The 24,305-nt window shown below is 39.1% G+C and overlaps 1 protein-coding gene across 12 annotated transcripts in view; it reads right to left on the bottom strand.

The window, feature by feature from the left end:
- The window catches only part of BCAS3 (BCAS3 microtubule associated cell migration factor), a 374,723-nt gene that overhangs the window by 240,081 nt on the left and 110,337 nt on the right, over positions 1-24,305 (bottom strand). For all 12 annotated transcript variants that reach the window (XM_052803641.1, XM_052803648.1, XM_052803647.1 and 9 more), the window contains exons 14-15: positions 23,653-23,786; positions 12,081-12,345 (exon numbers count right to left, since the gene is read on the bottom strand). In XM_052803641.1, the coding sequence (XP_052659601.1) occupies positions 12,081-12,345; positions 23,653-23,786 (399 nt within the window). The remainder of the gene's footprint in view (positions 1-12,080; positions 12,346-23,652; positions 23,787-24,305) is intronic.

Genomic DNA, 24,305 nt, shown 5'->3' with positions numbered 1-24,305 from the left:
TGTGAATACAGCACAGTGCAGCCAGTGTTATGCAAAAAGACTTTACTGGATCCTGAAAGAATTATGTTGATGCAGCCCCACCGATCGCTCTACCGTTACTTTGCCCTTCTCTTTAGTCCACGCGTAGTACCACATTAATGCGACCAAATCACTTCTTACCTGATTTAAACCTAGTTCTAATACATAAGTACCACAGATCCTAGCTGTGCACACAGGCAACAGCCTCACCCTGTCAGATGGAAAGGGAACTCAGTAACTCGCAATCGAGCTTAAAACCAAAACTACACCCTAACGCCTAAGGGATGCAAACACCAACTTACCACCAAACTGAAATGAAATCATTTTACCCATTAAATTTCCCCTGGCAGTTTCAATTGTACGTGGCATGTCTCCCCGTTCAAGTGTTGTGGGATCCTCTTTTGCATAGAGAATTTCCATGCTATTAGTGAGCAAAACAAATGGGACTTGGCCCAGACATTTTTTTCTGGTAGGAAAGTAATGATCATAAGGATTTTAGTTTCTCTATACACTTTGCATGAAAAACTAAACCGGTATCAAGCACCTCTCAGCCTCATAATAAAATGATTCTATGTTGATTTTTTTCATTTTTCTTCCATTACTCCAATACAAAAAGCTTAGTAATGCAGTGTCATTAAAATTCAAAACCCACTTGATTAGCTTTTATATCTTACAGTATTTAACAGACTACATTTCAAAGTGTACCACATAGTCTACTGACATTAACACTACATATAAACATCTTTAATTTGGTAAATAAAAACGCAGTAACTCCAGGCTATGCAATCATGTGGAGGCTGAGTTATACAAAACCAAACTGTGTTTGGCCATTATTTCTGTTTAGTGTAACACTGAAGATTCCACAACTAAACAGTCACTAATCGTATAATGCAAGGGAAATAAAATCCTTTCTAACTGGCAGACAGAAAATGGCAGGAAAAACAGAAGTGCCATGGATGTGGTGGTTTATTTTGCTTTGCTTTTTATTCAATACAAAAAGTTTCCCGGATGAGAATGGAAAGCTTCCCAGCTTCAGTTCCAAGACTTTCACCCTCGTTTCTGACCTTTTCTCAGACATGTTCCAGTATAATCTGTAATCTACTACAGTCGGAAGAGGAAACAGCAGCGCCCTGGTGAGAAACGCTGCCTTGTGACCTGAATAGAGAACCCTGCGGAAGCAATGCTGGCTCGCAGAAGTTGTTTGGAAGAGCTTGACAGACAAACTCAATAGCGTCCCGAGAAACGCGCTCAACACCACAAGCGCTAATTACTGGCAGAATGGGCTTTTTCTTTTATGTTTTGTTTTATTCAGTCAAATGTGTTTTATCTTTCTTTGTAAAATGTTACACATTTTCCTAGAAAAAGTCAGGAAACTAATTATTTTAGTTAACGATTGCTTCTAAATTAAAGTTACATTGCAATTCCCTTGAATTGTATCCTACCAAATTTAGGCTCATTTCACACCCTAACCCTCAATATTTCCAATACAGTTAGACCCAATAAAGAAAGAATATTCCATATTAGCCACAGTACGTATGCGCACATGATCTAGCTACTTACAGCAAATTTTTCTCTCAGCTAAACTGGTGCAAGTCCAAAACCTATCACTAACTTGATTCCATTGAAATGGATGGGAGAAAACAATGCAGCCGGTTGTTTTCATAATGTTTAAAACCACTTGATATTGAACCTTTTGAAACACCGCTGCACTAAATCTCATGATTATCCTAAGAAAGCAGAACTTTCTATTTGCATCCAGGCAAGGCATGTGATGGTGACAGGCGAGCTTCTAAGTCAGAATACTCTGCTGAGACATGCAAGAGCCAGTCCAAGTGTCTCAGCCACTGATGAGACAGAGTCCTCTGCCCTCTCACCCCAGTGCCTTGAACTTCAGCTCTTCCAGCTGCTCATCAGCGTCATCCACTCAAAATCTGAACATGGCCTCATAATATTCCTTCTTCCTCCTTCTGAAGCTTCTCTTTCTTCTATCTTCAGTTTCAAAAACTTTGTCCCTCAGTTATAAAGCATCCCACTGATACCCAAAAATCTGCTCTTGTCCTTGGCAAAGATTAGAAGAGAGAAGGAACTGCTGTGACCCCTTTGCCATCTGTTATCTCTACCTGTCCGAAGATGGATTATGAAAGAACAGTTCAGACCTCAAGCTGGGATCTGAACCTGTCATTTACTTCTACAATTAGTGATGTACAGCTGGCCATTTTGCCTACCTCCACATGTATTTCTTCTCTTCCTGCATAGAAATTACATTAACAGTCCAGAGGAATCAAAAAGGAGAGGAAGCCACTTCCGCCAGAGCAGCAAGTGTCCCAGGCGCTGTGGCATCTCTCACCAGTAGCTGTGAAGACATCCATAGTGTTAACTGCCTTGCGTAAAAAAAACCCATCTCCTTGAAAATCCAACACAAATGTCTGCTTCTTCCCTTGCCGTTTCCCCTCCTCATTTTGTACAGATACTGGTTTGCTGTGCTAAAGTTCCTCAAAGAGCTGCACAGTAAAGGTGCCTTGAAGCATTTCCTTACAAAACAACTCCTCCACCACCACACATACAAGTCTGGCATAATAATCATCTTTCAGGACTTATTTAACTAGAAATATTGTTGGTGCAAAGCTCAAGCCCATTTATGGGCAAAACTCTCCTTGAAGTAAAAACAACAGCAAAACTTGTTTGCCAGCTGTTGGCTCCAGGCTTTGCATAGCCACAAAGCAGGCAGCAGCAGTAACACTTCAGCTGGTTTGCTCCAGATGGTGGTTACCAGCAAAATCAGCCAAAGTGGCCTTTCTGCTGTTAGGTCATCTCCAGTCAACGCCAGCCATGGGCAGGGAGGGGTCCAGATGTTGCAATCCTATTTGTACCAGACCTTGTACCTTCAAGTCTTCACGGATTAAAAGACTGCAAGATTAGTTTCTTATAACTACTATGGGCATAGCTACGGAATCTTTTGCAAACAACTGGGATGGTGCACTGCCCATCCTCCCCAACGCGTGGCCATAAGCCAGCTCTGGACCAGAAGCTGTGGCTGTAGCTACCACAGCACTGGACTTGAGTCTGTGAACTCTTCCAAGGAAAGGACTACGTGAGCTCAGACTTAACACTCCACTAATGAGGTTATCGTACAGGCAGCTTCTAGGCACTGCGTAGAGACTCTGTAACTCCAATTTCTTGCACATGGGAATTTTACTAACACTGTCTGCTGGTGAATGATGAACCGCTTGAGAAAACAAGAATGCACTATTACTGCCCCTTGTCATTTCTATCAATCATAATTCATATCAACGCAGTTTTGAAAGCAAAGCCTTCTTTCAGGGATGACTCCGAGAAGCTTCAGTATGGTGAACTTTAGAAAATTTGGGTGTCTCAGACTTCTCTTCCAAACAATACAGAATCAAATGATCTTTAGAGACTTCTTTTTTTTTTTTAATTGGGACAACACAGTCAGAAAAACTGGTCAGCTTGTCTTAGAAACTGCAAAATGACTGGTCTGGGAATTTCTGAAGGACACCTCTGTGTGCAGCTGTGTTCAGTGAGGAGGCAGGGAAAGTTTAATAGCAGCCCCTTACCCAAAGGGCTTAGCTTATTAGAATTGAGTACTGATGATAAACCACATGTTAATGCATTTGTGGCTCCCCCCCCCCCCCTTTTTACCTATGCCTCATTTTCCCTTGCTCTAGCTGCAACAATTAGCACAAATATTTTAGCATCTGAATTCAATCCAGGTTGAATACACAATATTTATCCCAAGTTATGTGGAAAAAAAAGTGCCTTGAGAACCACTGCATATGAGAACTTGATAATAATATCCATGGATAATTATAATAAATGGCTTGTCTGAAACACCCATAGAATAGGAACTGAAGTAAACCATAGCAATCTCTCTCCCTCTTCCACCCACCACACACCCTCGGCAGCTCTGCTCTTTTACCCATGACCGTTAAGGATGTTTTCTGGCTCTGTGACAGCATCGTGACTCAGGTCATGAGAAGTGTCAAAGATGCATTTCCTTGAGATGGGAAAAAGCAACTGATTTTAACAGCCCACAAAGACTAAGCAAAAACAATAAGCCCAATCAGCATATTTAAGAGTAAAGATAAACCTTTTAAAAGATACAAGTATATTTTATTTCCAATCTTAATGCTTACGTTTCTTTCCATAAAGTGTTTACATTTTTCAGACTACCAAAAATGCACAGCTGATTTAAATACCTTACTTAAGAATAATAAACTGAAAAAAGACAACAAGGGCAGGACCCACTTACTGCATAATCAATCACCAATCATATACACAGGGAATCTGATTCAGACTGCAGGCACAAGGGATCAGCCCTGGATTCCCTCTCAACAGTGGCAGCGGCTGTGCCCCAGAATATCCTGGCAGAAGGTGTTTGGGCTTGAACTCAGCAGGTCCATCAGATAAAACGATTGTTCCCACCAGCTCTTGTCCCATTCCTTTCCCTTGCTGGCTACTAACACAGAGCTTCACATGCTTTCACCTTCCTTCATGCCAAACCTTACTTGTCATACAACACCCTCAATACTTAAACGTCCTCCTTTAGCTGATATGGTCTCTTGAAAAACTCTAGATTCTGCTTTCTCACCTTCTGATCAAACCTAGTACAGGCTTGTATCAGGTGAGCAAAGCTACTTTCTGTCATTTCGCCGATCACAGCTCCCTCAAGCCACTTACATTCCTTGACCCGCCAACAAATTTCTGGATCACACAGTCTCCCCTGTACTAGACCTCTCTTCTCCTGACCTAATCCCAGTCTTTCCCCTTTTGTGCTTTGGACATGAACACCGTTCAGAAGACCTTTCCTGTGTTACTCCTTCAGTGACCAGCTCTTTTCAGCTGGCCTGTTATTTTGAAGCTCGGTCTTAGTGACTGCTTTTTTGCTGATCACACTCATCTCTCCTTAAAACTGTATACAAGCGTATCTAGTCCTCTGCACAGACACATAAAGCACACTGAGAAGCCATAAAGCAGTGGAGCACATTCCTTCTTGTGCATCACTGATACTGCTATTTATCAATTTCCAATTGGCAAGAACTGCAAACCCCTATCAAAAGCGATGCATAATCTGCAGGATGTCTTCATTACTCACCATGTATGAGAAGGAAATACACCACCTTGTCTTTTATATACCTGGTTAACTGGTGAGATATGCAGATGGAAAAACATCATTTTACTGTAAATTAAGAGGAAGTAATTGGGGGAACAACTGAAATAACAATAGAAACCCAAAATGTCATTTTAAGTCATTTTCAGAAAAACACTTAAAAATCAAGTTACCATTTCTCCTTGGACTCCCTCAGTACATGCCTCTGACACATCAACACTTGACCCTATAGAAATTTTCTTCAGTTTGATGTTACCAAGACTGAAATCATGCATCTTGACAGGAAAACTTCAGTGGGACGCTCACGTCTGTGGTAATCCAACTCCCCTCTGCCTTCCACCTTCCTTTTACCTCGCGATCCATCTTTGACATCGCGGTCTCCTGTGCACTACCTATTACTTCCCCTCTGCCTGTCTACCCACAATCTTTCTGAAACAGTTTGCTTTGACCACTGCTACGGCATTTGCTGTGCTAAATCACTCAGTCATATATTTTTACACTTCATACCTCAAGAACTGCAATTCCCTTCTGATGTCAGTCTCCTTCAATTTTCAATTTATCTGGAATACTTGCAACTCCTTTTTCAAATATAAAGGCAAACATACATTTGCCCCAGTCTCACATCTACACTGTTTACAAAAGCTCACTTCTAAAACACTTTATGTACAGACACGAACTTCCCTTGTGACAGAATTTATCAGTCTACTTCCCTACTTATCTGAAGGGAATGGATCTTTTCCTTCCACTTCAGAAACCATCCAAAATATACCACCCACTTCTTTCACTCCAGTGATTCTCTATCCATTATAAAGAAAAAAAAAAAGGGGGGGGGGGGGGGGGCGGGGGGGGGGGCAGCTAAAAACACAGCTCATTTACAACCAGTAAGCTCCTGGCCAGTACCCAAATTGGTGCTTACAGTCAGCTGTTCATACCTCTTCTCCCCTGCTCTACACGTGTAATCTGGGGGCTGCTGTAACTGCTGGGCTCCAGGGGACTTCTGCGTGCACTTCCATAGCCAAGAGGCTCCGTGTAACCCTGGGACCCTTCCAGAAGGAAGTAATGGTCTCTAAAAGTCGTTAGCAGAAAATTCCCACCCGGTAAATTAATTTTTTTTCCAATTTTCTTAAAAACGTCAAGAGAAACTTCAAATGAGTGTGTGAAACCAAGAGAATCGCTATGCGTTTCAGGCAGCCCATGGCCCAGTGAATGTGGACGGTTTACAGGAGTAGCTCGGCGACTGCAATGTAAATTCTACCTGCATTAATAAAGGAGAAGGTCTATTCTTACGACCGCTATCTGGCGAGTGTTTTACGTCCGCCACGACATAAGCAGGAGCACCCTTAAGAGTCGGTTGGGAGCCAACCGGTACGAGAGCAGCGACGTCTAACCGCGACGCAAACCCTCCCAAACGAAATAATCTCTCTAAAAAGTGACCGAGCGGGGAGCCCACACGCCGAGGCCCGCTCCCCACAGCCGCCGAGGCGAGCAGGAGGGCGAGGCGGGCTCCCCGCGCGCCGCCAACCGCCGGATGGCCGGGAGGAGGGCGCCCCCTGCAGGCCCGCCGAGGGCCAGCCGCGGCGGGCAGAGGCGGCAGGGCCTTTCACCACCACTCAGGGGGAAGACGGATGAGGTGGAAAAAAAAGGATTTGTGGACAAATTTAGACTTCTAGACGAAGCTGGAAAAGAAATTATTTGAAAGTACGTTTAAATAAAAAAAGAGCCAAGCGTGGTGCTGTGGAAGAGTGCAATGTTTAAACAAACAGGAACATTAAAAGTACATTAAAAAAAAAAAACCAACACCAACCCACCGCTCAGGCCTATTCTGCAGCTTGCTTTGTTGTTTCTATGCATTTATAAAAACTGTGTTCTGCCGAGAGAAGCTACAGTTTACAAAGAGAAAAATTAAAGCTTAATAGAGGCTTTTCAAACAACTGTTTTCAACCGGTGTTTACAGTGCCAGCTCTCGAGTTAAAGTTTGGAAAGGAACTGCCCCTCCAGTGCTCTAAGTTATTATACAGTTAATTTTCTTTGAAACTATTTTTGTCTGCCTCTCTCTAAATAGGTGGTTTCTTAAGTGAGTGTTACTTAAAGGAAACCAATCTGTTTTTCAGGAAGGGCTGATGATGTCAGTCCTTTCAACTCTGCTTTCCCATAAGAATTCTTCTAGTAAAAGGAGTTTCACTCTGGGAAATAGTGAAAAGTAACGTGAAAATATTTAAAGCATCTCAGCGTGCATGTTTATCAAACTTCTAGTCTTATGCTTGGATCTTAATCATGTTCAATCGTAACAAATGAAGGAAAAGGGAGAGAAAAACTTTTTGATTTTTAAAATTAAAAACAATTTTGCAATGAAACATGTGCTAAACTAAAGTATTTTATAAAGAGCTAAATACAATTCTGAACGCAATATATACAGAACAACATGTTTTTTCATAATTCTAAATTTATGTACTCCATTTCAGCATCGGTATTAAATCTGAAACAGAACCACTGTATATTATGAATGGTCTTTTGGCAAAACTAACAGCCATCCAAATAAAATACTTCAATCCCCAACAAAATGACAAGACAAATTCAGAGAGTATCATATTATTATTGAATGCTTTTAGTAGATGTGGATGTGTAGCTATAGGTCCAATGTCTGCTTAACTTACTGTATTATTGTTAGTTCTGATACTGGAAATTCCTGCAGTCAACAACAGAAAAAACCTCCGAGTAGAGCTAGAGAGACTTTAACTTACTGGTGGTGCAAGAAGTAGTGATAACACACTGTGAATTTTAATTTGCAGAATAAAAATAATAAGAGTTATATAGAGCTTTCAATCTTCCAAGTAAAGCATTACATTTTTACAGCTAAATGCTCCTTGCTGTTCACATATGGGTGTCCTGAACATAAAAGGGGATACGTTTGCATGATCATGGACGTAGTTCTAACTACTTGTCTGTTAATCCACACAGTGTACCTGTGAGACAGGTAAACAGCATAAACCCCTTTTTATACAAAAAAAAAGGTCACATAAGGCCATATTCTACCCTAATGTCCAGCCCCACAACCAACTGATGTCGTAATAGTCTTATAATAGCAAAAGCCCATAAAAGGATCCCAACCTAACTCAGATATTACTGACAACGCGCTCTGGCAATCCAACGGAATGACAAAAATATAACCTCGCTGGATTAACAGACAGAATAACCCAAACAAAATCTGTGTTAGCTATAAAAGGTGCAAAGGAAATATCTCTTTATCATCCTCTATTTAACAGTTTACTTCACTCTGCTAAAAAGAACAAAGCCAAACTATGATTCATTTGGAAATTAAATCATCCCCACCCCCAGTGAAGGCTTACACTGTGTGGGTAAACAGTTCCTAGGGTACTCTGAACAAAATTGTAAATAGATTGCCTTGCTACTATATACATAGCAAACAGTTTCATTTTGAAACTGGGAGTTAAAGAACAAGTGAGAAAAATGTTGCAAAGCCTGAACTCTGAAAATATTTACAAGAACAAAAGCTAATCACAAGTTAACATCAATAGGTTACAATTGCTAATCAAAAAAGAAGATAACAAGCAAGCACTTCACTCACAGAAGTCTGGTCTTTTGGCCTAAGGTTGTAGCAGTGCTCTTGTAATACGAAAGAAATATTAGCAGAAGGATTAACAGCAGTTTTTCCAATTTAAGGTTTACTGAAACTTTTCTAGATTGCAAAGGACTTAAGAGGAAAATCACGATGACACAACTCCACACAAAAAAATCCTCCAGAGATAAAACCAGTTTATCACAATCTTCTCTGAAACTGTCACTTAATCAACATTTTGTCCCAGTGTAATGGTGCTCTCCAGGACATGGTCTTTGGTTTTATTTCCAATATAATCAGCTGCGTTTAGAGGGGTGATTGAGGAAAGTAACAGTTATTCTTCTTGAAGAAAACTACAAAATTCAAGTAATTCCACACACAGGGAACACAGAGATTGTTATTCTTGTTACACAGTAGAAAGCTGATAGACAAAATCAGCTGAATAAAATTTACCAAGGGTCACAGGGTGAGCTAAAATTAAAGCTAAGAACTAAACCCAGAACTGCTCTTTTCTGTTCTGAGTACTAGTCTACACTTCTGTCACCAGACTGCCCTAACTCCTCCAAACAACAATAATTTAACATTATAATATGATAAGGAGCTGCTACAATCTGAGTAAACACATCCTAGCTCACAAATTAAAACAATCACCGGTCTCTGGCTAATCCAGCTGCCACACACGCACACAAAATCCCTCCACTGAAAGTCACTGTGAACTTCGGGGGTTTTTTTTCCAAGTTGACGATAAATGGCTTTTTATAAAAGGCATATAGTATGATTCAATATCCTGCCTGCCTTCAGCCAGGTAAAATGAAAGATTACTGAAATGAAAAAGCAGCAATAATATTACTAAAAACATTACAGTATTTTACCAAATGGATTATTTAAACCCAAACTATTTTATCTTTTTTCCTAAGATTTTTTTCAGACAACTCTGCTAACTCCTCCATACAATCCTCACAAATTTCTCATGGAAAAATTTCATATGAAGGTTTGCAAGTTACCAACACACAGTCTTAGCATGTGTCCAATTTCAAGCCCTTCTACACTGTGAGAAAGTGATAAGCACAAACTGCATGAAGTTCTCCGGAAAGCGACGTTACCTTCCCACACTAATTCTCAGCGCCCATGTGCAGCCTTCAAATGGAGCTAATTGTTTAAACAGAGCTAATTGTCAAGCAATTATGACTGCACAAAGCTCTTAAAAAAAAAATCCGATTTGTTTCTTGTATTTCAAGACAGACATTTGAAAACTGAAACCTTAAAACTCTTGAGACACTCTGATAAATGCTGCTCCTTCTCTCAGCAGCTCATCCATGCTTCTACCTAGAAAATCTGTCCACCACTGAGGATCCTAGAGCAAATGAAACTGCTGTTTCTTCGTAAAGAAAAAAAAAAAAAAAATCACATCTATTCAAAACTTTAAATGTACCTAAAAGTACTGTAAAGGCGACAACTAACTGCAATTTCTCTTGACAGAAAACAGAATTGGTTAGATGAAAGCTACACAAATTGATAGTTCCTTCCTCTCCTCTATGTGATGTCAACAGTTAAAAGGGATTGGATGTGCCATCGTAAACCTCTACAGCACTCTCCAGCCTATTTCAAGCCTGACATGCTGAGCTGCTGTACAACAATAAGCGAGAAAGTAAAATGGTAGATACAGAAATGTCTCCAAGGAGGAGGAAACTACAGATCACATTTTGGGTGCCTTCCAGTGGCTCCGGGCAGAGGAGCATGGCTCCAGAACAGCTATGCAGAAAACTTTGTTTAGAAAAGCCCAAAGAAAGGAGAAAATACAGAGGCTTCTTCTGAGACAACTCTGGTTCCCGTAATAATCAACAAGTCATAAAAATGTTCGATTCAGAAATCCCACAAAGGTTCTCTCTACAGCAGCAAAGATGTTGACTATGACAGCACCTAGTTGGGCTTTCACAAGCACTTCTAATCCTACTCGTAATTAGGGAAGTGGGACTCTTCCTTGCCATTTTTCATACTCAGACTGGAAAAGGGTGGCTACCTGTACCAAACTGCTATTTAAACTTTCACTTCAATGGAAGCTGTGACTTACTCTTAACAGGAAGGAGGGGTAAGGATGCAGCAAATTCTGAATCCAAACAAAGCAGCTTCTAATACAGACCTCATGAAAGAGAAGGGCAAAAAGAATGGCAAACACGAAACTGAAGGAGCTGGGTCAATGATTTTGGAACCTCTTTTTAGAGGCTCCCCTTCATGTCCTTTTAGTTTCTCCAAAGCATGTCCACCGCAGGAATAGGATGTAGAGATCAATTCTTAAAGGTGTTTTTTTTTCCTTTGTACATTATTTGTCACATTGCTCTCACACACACACACACACACACACACACAAAAGTGGACAAAAATCTATGCCATCGACTTCACATTGCCTAGTTTCCACATTTCTCCCCAAATAGTATTCATTGTGGATATACAGATATGCTTCTTGATCATCGAGGCCAATAAGCAATGAGAATTTTAGGTAACTGTGTTTGAATATAGACCAGATTACTGATCGTGTGCTAGATGGAAACAAAACTTGAAACCTAAAGACCCCCAAACTTTCAGTTTAGAGTGGAAATTATTAACACATCTGTGATAGCATGGTTTACTTAAGGAAGTTGCAAAACTAGAACTATCTTTCTGAAGTATTTATACCTGGGCTCATCCCTATAATATCTGCATACGTTACATATTTTTGCATAATACCTGCAGCACCTTATTTTAGGAGACTCATTTTTTAGTGGCACAAACTACATGGGCAAATAGAACGCAGCAAATCAATTCTTTCAATCTCCAGTAAAATCAGTGTTTCTGTTTTTCAGGCTGTTAGCAAATACTACCGAAACTATGAAGCTGGAGAGGGACTTTTTACAGGGGCATGCAGCGATAGGACAAGGGGTAATGGCTTTAAACTGATACAGGGTAGATTTAGATTAGATGCGAGGAAGAAGTTCTTCACTGTGAGGGTGGTGAGGCACTGGAACAGGTTGCCCAGCGATGTTGTGGATGCCCCCTTTCCTGGGAGTGTTCAAGGTCAGGTTGGATGGGGCTTTGAGCAACCTGGTCTAGTGGAAGGTGTCCCTGCCCGTGGCAGAAAACTTGGAACTAGATGATCTTTAAGTCCCTTCCGACCCAAACCATTCTATATCATTCTATGATGTCTAGGCCAGCATCTCCAAATGTATTTAGGAACCAAATCTTTTTGAGTCAGGCAGCTACACAGCAGGTACTGAGACATCTTAGAGGACATGGGCATCAATGACTCAAGGGGAAAGGTTTCTTGACAATGTAAGGGGGAGGAAAAGAAGAAAAAAAAAAAAAAAAAAAAAAGGGATTTACCATGGAGCGGTGAGCCAGATGGGCTGCTTGACAGGCCTGGAACAGGGCTACAGCGTCCTCCTTGTTTAGACGTCAGCTCTTGCTCGATCTCTTCCAACCCCGCACTCTTTTGGAACCTGCTCATGCGATTTACCACCCGGGGTGACATGTGTGTTCGGACACAGGGCTGGCCACCATAAGGATTGATAGGAAAAACATGGGAAGTGCCACGAAGCGTGCTGACCACAACCCAACGACAGTCATGGCTGAAGGAGATATCCTGTACCTAGAAAACAGAGGAGCGAAATGGGAACATAGTCACCAATGTGCACACATCTAACAAAGGAAATAGACCATCATGTTCTAAACAAACACAAATCTTAATTGGAAATGTAAATAAAATCCCCTAAGTTTAGGCAATAACTTGAATTTTTGCATATATACCAATGAACTTAGTATTCAGTACATATTCAGTATACATTATAAATATAAGCTGCAGTATAATACCCAGTTCTAAACTTTGCGTACTTTTCAAAATATTCTGAGATTTTTCTTTTCATCAGGCCTGAATTTATGAAAACAACCCATGCTGCAAAGTACTACAGAAAGCCACAAGAGCTTGGTGTAATTTTCAAATAGAATTTAGTTCTAAAAAGAGTTGGGAAACCATTTCAATTACATGTTTTGTTATTTGCTTGTTTACTTTAATTTTTAGAGATTACCCAAAAAGGGGAAAAGGGAGGGATGAGAAGAAGAGAGATCTCACCACTGGGCCTGATTTTGACAAATACTGGCACTCAAAACTGTATTTTGAGTCAACAGAAATACCATGTCCTACATAACTTAACAAACCAAAAATCAGTGGCCAGTATTTTCAAAAGCTCTCTATCATGGTCTCTAATCCTGCTACTACCAGCGTATCCCCCAGTAGAACCACCATTCACCCAGGTATCCCTGGACCTATGCTCTTTTTTGGATTTAAAATTTTGTCAAGAAGAAACTGAACAACTTTGGCCATTTCTCTGTATAAACCCATTCCATTTTACACAAAACAATCTTTATTAATCAGCTATTAAAGTCCCAGGGAAGACCCCAGTTAGATTTCTTCTTACGCATATGGGTACTTAATCACCACTTGAGAAACACAAGTCTTATTTTAGCTTAAAAGGTCAGTCTCGAAGCAAATATAAAAATAGTTAAATATTTTCTACTGTAGCTACTCCTTGCATAGATCTCAGATATGAAGTCCAGAAGGATTTAATTCTCTTTTAAGTGTGCTTTACACAACGCTTTGATGGAAAGCAAATTCTTGTTCCTGAAGGAATGCTTTAAAAGAGAGATTAAAGTTTGTTTCCAACCCTGTACTGGCAGACAACTCAAGAAAACAAGTAGTCTAGGTTAAAATGATTTATCATAGAAAAAAACCCCTAAAACAATTCTTCCAAAAATGTTTTTAAAGGTAAAAGCTGACTAAAAAGAACCACGTATGCAAGTGGGATTTAACACGGCAAACAAACATGTAGACGAAGGATTAGTTTTCATTATATTATTAAACAGCATAAACTAAATAAAATTCTTTAAGATTTCACTGAAGCCAGTTTTACAATACACTAGGTACTCAAATTGGAGTAAACACTGATAAAATCTTGACAAATATTCCAGAAATGCACTCCAGCTATTCCAGACAAAAGCAGCAAGTATTCATCAAAGTGCAAGTTTCCAACTGAGCCCTGAAGCCTTTGAGATAAAAAAAGGATTTAAGTCTTGTGACTTGTGACAAGATATTTGGCTGACAGACTGTCACGACACAAAATGCTTCATCAACATTACATAGATAAACTAAAAAACAGCACTACACACCTGCTCTTTTCAATTATGGTGACATACCCAAATGATCTGCTAATGATACAGCTAAACAATCTCCCCAAAATCCGACAGGTTTTGCACTTTCAGCGATTCTGGTATTACTGACATAAAGTCCCAGCACTTAGAGCTCCTAGTTAGCCTGCAAAGTGTTTCACCTTAATAGATTGCTCAAAAAGGATTAGAGACCCCACAGGGATTAACAAGAGCCAAAAAAAGAAACCCCACAGCCATGGAGTCAAGAGAAAAACTATGGCACTAAGAGTATTTAAATACTGGCTGTTCAAAGAGGCAATTTCTACCAGTCAAAATTAAAGGTAAGAACTGTATACAAATTGCCATTCTCAGTAACAACAGAGAGATCACCAATATAGTAAAACCATTAAGACTGTTGGAACATATTTCCAATCCTATCAAAGGCCCTGTTTTCTAATTTTCAGTAACGTGAAGAAGGGCCATGTTTGTCGTTAGATGTGACCCCTCTGAAAACATCACTGTTTTCCAAATATTTGGTATTCATTTTAGATCCAGCTTTAAATTCCCCTCCTGATCTCTAAAACTGTCTATCTGCCCCAGCCTCAAGAAAACAGCTTTTCTCTTCCTTCCTCTTTGCCACTCTGCTCACTCACTCTATACCTCCAGCCCAAGTTTTTTCTGTCTTGCTCTGTAGTTTCATGCTCCTTGCAGAAGAGTGTTCTCCCCTGAAACCACAGCTATCTGGAAGGGACTTCACAAGCCTCCCTGCGAACTGACACCTTTGAGCCATATTTACAGGACGGACTAAGACCGCTTGCGCCTCTTCAATCTCTTCCCTCCTGCACTTCAGCTGATTTCACAGCCAAACTCTTTAAATCACTGCTTCCACTCACACCTCCCACATACCCTCTCATTTTATTTGGCAGAGCATTTTTAGAGGACGTTTCTATGAGATGACAGAGAAAAAAAAATTGTATCTCACTGTACTGCGTAACGGAAATGTATATGTTTCTATATTAATACTCAGTTTTCAGTACGCATCCTTAGGATTATGTTGTTTTAAAAACACACACAACAGCCCTGGCATATGACAACACAAAGCCAAGAAACTGGGAAACAATCATTACAGGATGTTTTTTCTCAATGTAAACATTACACAGAAAAAAGTACTCCTGACCTTCAGGAAGAAAGTTTGGAACAACGTAATCCAAAATGTTCTCTTTAAAATTACGATCACAAACACTCCCTACAGTTGGAGAGTGGGTATCATGGTCATGACTGCTTAAAATACAGCTGAAACCACAGAGGCAGAGAACAAACAGGTTTTTATGACTTCGTAATAACAAGGAAAAAAAGAGTGTTGACAGATAAGTGTGAAATGAAGTAAGATTTATAGGAATACAGCTACGAAACCCTACTCGACAGCAACAAAAAGTATTTTGGAAGCTACCGTTACACATGCAGTAATTCCACCTATCTCCTACCAGTCTCAAAAATGGCCTCATTGGTCCTTCACAGACAAACAATGAGTCGCAGTACCTCAGACAGTTCTAGGAGGTAATTCAGAGAATATTTCCACTGTCATACAAGGGCATGAATTAAATACGTTCATATCAAAACAGCACAAATCCATCTGTGCAATGCAAAGGAGTCCGTAACTTTCCAGTAGACCTGGAAGAAAGCACTGGACCAGGCTGAAAGGAGAATGCTCATTCACGGCAGTATCAGAAAGGACTTAAAAAAATCAGCTGTGTGTGTCCGTGAAAAAAAAAAAAATTATCACGTCAGACTTGCTGTTCTCCACCACACTGTTACTGTACATTACACAGAGTTCTTGACTTCTTATAGTATAAACAAACTGCACAGTGGCCCATTAGTGGTTTTCAAGTTTATGCTAAGCGTTGCAATTTATTGCTGTCCTTTAGGTTAATGTACTATTATTTCATGTATTTATAATATATTTCTGGATTTGTTGTTAATTATGATGTAATGTTTAGATACCAAAGATCAATCAAGACCCCATAGTGTTTACAGATATATGTTAATAAAGTACAAAGTACACTAGATCTCTCACGATGCAAAGTTTATTCTATAGCTCAAGGTCGATATCAGATTTAACACTCAAGTTTGTATTTCAAAATTTTATCTATCCTCTTCTGTCTGGGCCAGTAAAGGGAATTACAGACCTGAGGTTTTTTTTCACTTGGGAACCCTTAAGATATTTTAAATTGCAATACTAAATACTTCTGTGGGAACACCGGTGCTTTCTCCTAGCTTTACTACCATTTCTTCCTCCTAGTTTGCAAGCCGTTTGGTTCCTTAAGCTTCCAGCTACATATCTTGCATAACCAAAAGTCTCAATGAAATCCCTAGATACTCCAAGGTCCTCATGAGAAACACCAAAGCCTCTTCTGGCCCAAAGGAATGCACTTAAGACAACCACAGAACGTTATAAGGATAAAACAGTGCACATCCTCTAATTTGCCCAGGTCTAAACCAGGTATTCTGTGACTCCTGTTTTACAGGAGGTCTGCAGAAGTTTTGTCCGTATTTTATAAACTCTTCAGCTTGCTCCACGAATCCTAATCAGCATCTGTCAAACCCAAAAGGGGTTCTGGCTGCCCAGACATGCTGCACCTCTTATATTACCGTCTACTGCTGACTCTTCTCCATATTAGTATGATAACTTTGTTGAAAAAAGAATTCTGTACCCTCACAAAATTATCAATACTATTTTCAGAATCATGGACAATATAACAGAGACAATTAAACAGTGTTTCAGATATTCCGGTACGCTTTAGCATGACTTGGAAAGAAATCATCCAGTACCTCTATGGAAAGGAAATAACAGTCTTGAGAATGGTTTTCCTAACAGGTGCAAGGAAAGAAATCTTTTAATATACTTGTACTACACAATGAGTCCTCCACTGTGTAGCTTCCTTTAGCTTTGTCATTTCTCTCACCTTCCCCATTTCTTTCTTGCAACCCTTTCGATCGAAGTACTCGCATCTAACCTCCGTAACTTCTTGTCAGTCTTACGCTGTCTTCTCCCGTTTGCCTTCAATTACTCTTCTCCTATGCTTCCTTTTAACTTCCACTATCCTATTTCCCTGTGTTTCAAATGCTATGATGTAAAAACCTCCAGAAAACTGAATGAAAATTTACCTGCCATGTTCGGAGTCTGTCCTGAGTGAAACAGTAGGGTAATTTAACATACGGACTCCTACAAGGACATGTCATGTGTCAACAGCTCTACTGAAGATCAGCTTTCAAGATTGTCCAGATCAAAAAATTATTTCTGATATTCTGAAAATCTGGGTGGAATTATCTGAACTTAAGGCTTCAAAGCTGACATACATTTACCTATTTTATATATTGTAAATCTACATAAGTTTTTGCTATCATTTTTTCCTTTTTCCCACAGCTTCTCCAAATTTAAACACAATGTTAATTAGAATATATTCACAAAATAAATTAAAAAAATAATTCAAGCCATAACTGAAAGAAAACAAAGCAGAAGTAAGAGCAGCACGTAGAAAACTTATTTTAAAAGCAGCTGATTAAAGTGGGATAGTCAGAGGAATGGCTGATTACACAAGCAATCCCATGGGACAGGCAGTGACCTTGTTTACCACTGCTCCTGTGAATGGCTGACAGCCCACACCCAGCCTCCATATTTCAGGGCTTCTAGAAGTTAATATTGTACTGGCTTGCTGCACAATGCTTAAATGTAGACTATCACTTACACAGCAGAAGGAGCTATGCTGGGCTATCACAGTACCTCCCTATGCAAATCCACTCCTGATGCATGCGCATAATGCAATAGTTAGAAAACAAAGGTCACGACACTGAACCACATATTTTCATAGTAATTACAAGAAACAAATATTAAAACACATTTTGATCTTCCTAGTGCTCTTTCTTTTCCCCTCGTGCCCCTTTTTCTGCTGTGGTAAGTTACACCAGGTACAATATGTATATTCTTGCGCATTTCATGGCATTAAATTAAACTTCAACAGTGAAGTGAAACAACAATAAAGCATGACTAGCATTACTGCAATAGGAACTTAACCCAGTTTCATGCGCATTATGCAATGTCACAGAGAAAACACACACCACTATTTGAAGGACATAACTTAAGTATTTAATTATGCCGTGCAGGGAGATGGCAGAAATAAAAAACCCATATCATTAAACAATGAGAAAGAGCAGCAGTATTGAGGCAAGGGTCAAAATAAATTAGAATACTGGTCTGTACTTGAATTTTCTTGGTTGAGAAAATTAAGGAAATGATGTAGCAACAAACACAAATGAAAAAATAATAAAATCACAGACTACACAATATGATTTATCAGACCCACACAGACTCAACTCTGTCTCCCCAAGTCATCAAAACTGATTTCAGTTTCGTATAAAAACAATGGCAGAATCTGGGCACAGTGAGACATTCATGTAGGGTCCCTTCAGCCAGAGTAGCTGCTCTCTATTAATAACTGCAATTGCAAATGCCACTCTGCTTAGAGCTCTGTCTCCTCAAGATAGTTAAGCTACTTCTAATTGCAGCAGTTTCTTATTGTCTGCTTTCACCAAAGACTGATCAACTTCCCTAAATCAATCTTTATTATTTCAAGACTGTCCAAGATTCTTTCCTAGAAATAAGAAAGTCTCTCTTCCACAGACTACTTCAATAACTGCAACTACATAAGTATGTCAAAAGGTAGGAAGAAATTTCTATTAACCACAAAGGTTTACATCAAATGTTTGTAAACTATACCAATGTTTCACTACCTGGACACGGTACGTGACACAACCTTGAACGGTCTCTATGCAATCACGTCACAAAAACATTCATGCATTCCCCAGAAAAGTGTAAAATTGCACATGTTCTGTGGCAGCCCATGCTGGAATGTTTTTATCATTCCCTCTGTTTACCTATGCTGACTGAAGTCAGTTGTAACAGCAGTTTGCGAGTCAGAATAACAAAAGCCTGACAGCGTAAAAGATTACAGAGGACCCTGGCCACCAGCCCACTGATGCTATCATTACGTTTATTTGTTCTAGGTTGAGATAATACTGTTTTCAGGGATTTTTTTTTCTGTTTACAATTTCAGATCAAAGAGAAAGGATCATCAGGTGACAGCCTAACTTTCATCTGCAAGTAAATGAGCTTCCTCAGTTCAGAACATGCTATACCTTTACTAAAAACCTTCCAAAATGCTCTTCAATAAAAACATGAGTGAAGTGTTGACTTATCAATGTAAGAGCTGTAGGACAAGAAAATGTATCCTTAACCAAAATGTGCACCACATACACATGCACATTTTTTCCCTTTACAGCTGAATTGTGCAAGCATGGGTTCTCCGAGAGCTTCGGTTCCCTCTCTGGTAAGGTTAAATACAACCAGCGCTTGCAATGAACTTTCACGATGTAACACAGCGCATCAAACATGCTGTTTTTTGTTCCCTAAAGTAAAAAAGAAAAATAATTCTAAAGCATAAGTGGCACTTAAAGACTAAAAGATATTAATTCAATGTAACTGAAACAGTGGCTTCTGTCTGCGTTTGCAGAAAAATAACTTTGAATGTTGTGACCTTGGGACACACATCACTTGAACCAATAACATATCTGAGCACTTCACATTCTTTCATGGCCATTGTCCTCACAATTCCCTTATGAGACAGAGGTCCACTTTCCATCTTACGCCATCTTCATCCAGGTCACACAAAAAAGTCACTGGCTTTGTTAGGAACTGAGTGATCTTCACAGTCCTGACTCAATGTTTTATTCAGCAGATAAGGCTTCTTCCTGTATTTGCTGCGCAAAGTCAGCAAATACAACATAGATTTGCAGTAACAACACTTTAAAACTCAATAACACTCTGTTTCATTGTTCAAAGCATGCAGAAAGAGAAAAGGAAAACCATGTTATGAAGACTGGCTGTGAACGGTCAGGGAGAATACTATTACTTACCCTTAACTGTGTCCAGGGGAACACGAGCTCAAAAACCCTACCTTAACCAAGCACAGTACCTAAATCTCCCTCAGCATCATGAAGCCAACACGAAGCAGACTGGCAGGGCAGACAAGCCCTAAAAAGAAGATCACTAACAAAAAAACCTGGAAGATGGCTAGCAGGTGCCTTTGGACACCGCTCCAGGGAAAAATGACTGTCAGTTGCTCAGAAAGTGCATATGATCATGTATTGAATATATATTGAATACCAGCACAATCTGCTGTGAGCAACATTGCAGTACAGGGAAGGCTTCTCCTGTGGAGGAACTTGTAACAGTGTCATCCCTTTCTCCTCCATTGAGCAGAAAATAACAAACAGCATAAGCGTAGCTATCAGGATAGACTGTTAATGCAAACACAACATTCTGTATTAAAATCCATTTTCTTTTTTTTTTTCCCTAAACATCAAAGTGGAAAGTCTCTACTTTATCCTATTCATTAATGGTATGATTTCAGTGACACTGTCTGGGTGGAGCAGCCAAGTCATTGCAAATGCTTAGCACAAATCCCGCTTTGGCTAAGGACAAGATACTGATATCCATGAAAGGAGACAAAACCCCTTTTTAGATCTCCTTCCAACCAGTCTGTGTATTTCAAAAAATGGTCAGGAAAAGGTAGGAACGGTCTTTCAGACTGAAATTTCTCAACCCCAAACCAAACCAGAATTTGTCTGGAATTTAGAAAAATTAATGCATGATGGAGCATATATTCTTTAGTTTTATTAAGTCAAAGTAACCGTACAGCTAATACATCTGACTCAACAGAAAGACATGTGGGTGACTTACAGACACTGCTTGATTGCAGTAAATCGATCAGAAAACAACATTATTAAATCACAACACTTGCTTCTTTTTCTTTAATATACATTAAACATGCAACTTAATCCACTTAAGATGCTTCTCTATATGAATGTCAGAGGGGACTTACTGTCACCTTCTCTTAGGAGACAGATGAGGAATACCAAGCTATTGGTCTGCCCTCCAGGGCTGATATTCTAAACTGGGTGAAATTAGAATTCCAACAATCTATAACACCAAATATACCTGTCAATATTTGGAACACCAATATATACGGTTCCCAAATTTCTGCTCCCAGAGCAAAATTGGTATGCCATGTATTACACAAAGCATACAATGCGGATCCAACACCTCTTGGAAAAATTGGTCTTCGGATCCAACACTTCTTGGAAAAATTGGTCTTACAGTGTACTCCATGTACAGTCAATTTGTGCAGAAGCAGTGATCCCATACAGGGAACTTCTGTGTGTCCAGCAGCTTAGACACATTCAGACAAGTACATGAAACTTTTATAAATGTTACCAATGTCCCAGTTTTTGTCCATGAACTAAATGGTCTTATAATATCAGTAGTATTTGCAAGAAAGACGTTTATTGATCAAAAAGCAAGAAAAGAAAAAGCACGTAGCAGACTGTGAGAGAGGGATTCCCACGTATTTGCAAAATGTATGGTGATGCACACTATTGGCCAGAATCTCACATACGAAAGGAGCTGATTTCAGTGTGGACGTTAAAATACCACATATAACAAGGGCATAATGGTGATGTTTAAACAATTTATAATGGGTACTAGCTAAACAAATTTTGACACTGATAATCACTCATGTCCATCAACACAAATTAGAACTTTTTATAGCTCCAGTACAGAAGGTGACCTTTAAGACCATTGGCCTTGATTCACAGTTAGCTTTAAACCGGGGCAGGAGGGAAAGAAAAAAGTCTGGCTGCAAATGTATAAATACTATTCTAACCAAGAAAGGAGGTACAGAGGCTTCCAGCATGTGTCTCAGAATATCTGCATTGAGAATTTTAAATTGAACAGTCTCCAAAATTCTTGTCTAATGCTACTCATACCTGAAATCTATGGAACAAAAGAATAACACCACATACTAATCTTCTCACTAAACAACTACAAGTACTGTTATTCCAAAAGAAAAAGTAAAACCATCCATCATATTATGTAAATATTTTAAATGACAGAGGTGTATAGAGAATCACAGGTACCAATGTGATATTGTTGCTGGATAGTTTAATTATCAAGGGAGTTGTGAAATCCTCCAATACGCCTCAGACTGGTTAGATTTTTCTCTATTTTATACTATTCCAAAAGCTATACTGTTCACTTCCCAAATGAAAACTGTGGCAAGCTAGGAAAAAACTTTACTATGTTGTTTCTGAGAATTTTAATGCAATGCTTTCACAGAGAAGCTAATACTATATCCCCAAAAGTGTGTATCAATAAAGGTTTATTCTCTAAAACATGTTATGTTTGGTTTCCGATGTATGCCTTAAAAACAAATTTATCAGCTGTAAAAAACAGCAGAACATCTTTGTTGCTAGTGACCAGAGTCCTGAGCTTTGGTCTTCAATATTGATTATAGGATATTTCCCATTTTTTTTTGTATGAAAGTAGGACAAAAATAACTCTAAAACATTAAACACATTATAGTACATGCTCAAATAGATGTGTATGTATACACACAGATCTCAATGCCCTTTATATCATTTACAAAAATTACTTGTAAGTACTATATATATTATCCCATATGGACAGTTTTTCCTAATTTCCTCTCACTTTCCAGATTGGTTATTCTTTCCTATAGTAAACTATTGCCTGTAACAGTAGTTACACTCTTCCAGAACAGTAGCAGCAAACCTTTAGAATATTTAAACTACCAGTAATTTAAATTCACAGGGACTAAAACATTGTCAACCACTACTACATTAAATAAAGCTTTCAGATTCTACTTGTTACAAAGGTAAGGCAAAAAACTTGAGGGAAACTGCACAACTCAAAGGGAAAAAAAAATTGTTTGAAGGAGCTGTAATCACGGTACCACAATAATTCAAGCTTCCAGTGTCAGGGTCATAATCACAGTGCCTGAGGCTTCTCCCTGTCACACTAGTTTACATCTGCCAGACTGTCACAAGTCTGTGCTTTCACTGTGTAATTGCATCAGCAAGTGCAATACTCATTTCTTACCCTGTGGTGACATTTTTATTTATGTATTTAAAACAGGTTCTTCAACAGTTACTCAATGCTACAAAGGTGAGGCTCTCCTGATGCCTAAAAGCATCGCAGTGAAGGATTCAAGCATAACACGCTGCACTGATTCTAACAGTGATGCTAGCAAAAATGATCTCTCTCACTTTTTTCCACTTTAGCAGTAAATCAGTTTACTGAGCATTTTTTGTATTATAATTTCAGACTTCTTCACCCTATGCTAATAGCCTAATTTAGTCTTCCATCTCTAAGAGCGGGATTTCTAAACTGGGAAGTTAAATATACATCACTATAGTCTCCAACAGGTTCCCCCACTTTGCTAAAGTGTAGATAAAAGTTAATCGCAGTCTCTTGATTAACTCTTCCTTTCAACTCTTTAATTGTCTGTCTTTGGCTTTTACCACCAAAGTCAGGCAAACCCTGACAGTTGCTTCACGGGCACGAGACAAATGTTTAACATGTTACATGAGAAAAGGTTAAGTACAAACACAGCTAATAATCTGGGCTCTTTGGAGGTAGGGTCATATCTGAATAAATCTGACAGCACCTCATTGTAAAGGGCAAGAATTTATTATTGTCCAGGTTAAACGCTGTGCTCTTATCCTTTCTGTGGCTATAACATAAGAAAGGCTCTTTGTGTGCTGAAACAAACATTAAAGTGCCAACATACACAAAATGTATAAGGTGTCTGGGGATTATTCTTCAGCAAATAGTTTAACTTACTTTGGCTTCAGTCTCTCCCCTGTGAAGTGTATACAAATGATGGACGGCACTTTGTGATGATGACCAAGGATGTGTCAGTATTTGAAAAACATGGAAATCATGGCCTAATGTGTCAGTAGTAACCAGCAACATCCCTGGGTAAAAAAAAGAAAAAGAAAAAAGAAACACAAAAGCACAAGAGATTAATCACTGCAAAAGAAGAGGCTTAAGAACGTCTATCTAAAAAAGCTAGCGTGGTTTACATTTTGTTCTCTGGAAACAAAAGAAGACAGTTGCAGAAAATTACTGAATTGAAAGGGATTCATTTCATAAAAATGAATCAGAACTTCAACTGAAATCATATTAACAGTATTATTACTTAAGTATTACAATACAAATCTATAAAAGCCAACTGAAAAATCTGGGAACATTCTAACTAAAGCTGAGAACTCGTGTGACCAATATGAAGCACTGAAGTGATGAATGTTAGAGTGAAACCCCAAAATGCTCTTCACTGGGAAAGAGCCAGCATAAAAAAGATTGATGTTTCCACACTAATATTTTTTAGAAGAAGAGACATTATCAAAACCCAGCCAAAACAACCCATACCAAAAACAATCCTGAAGAAGCATCTTTCTTATAAATGTATATGGAAGAAACTGCCTGATTTATTG

This window comes from Harpia harpyja, chromosome 12 (assembly GCF_026419915.1).
Source record: "Harpia harpyja isolate bHarHar1 chromosome 12, bHarHar1 primary haplotype, whole genome shotgun sequence".
Lineage (NCBI taxonomy): Eukaryota > Metazoa > Chordata > Aves > Accipitriformes > Accipitridae > Harpia > Harpia harpyja.
This window is presented reverse-complemented; position numbering and strand designations above follow the sequence as displayed.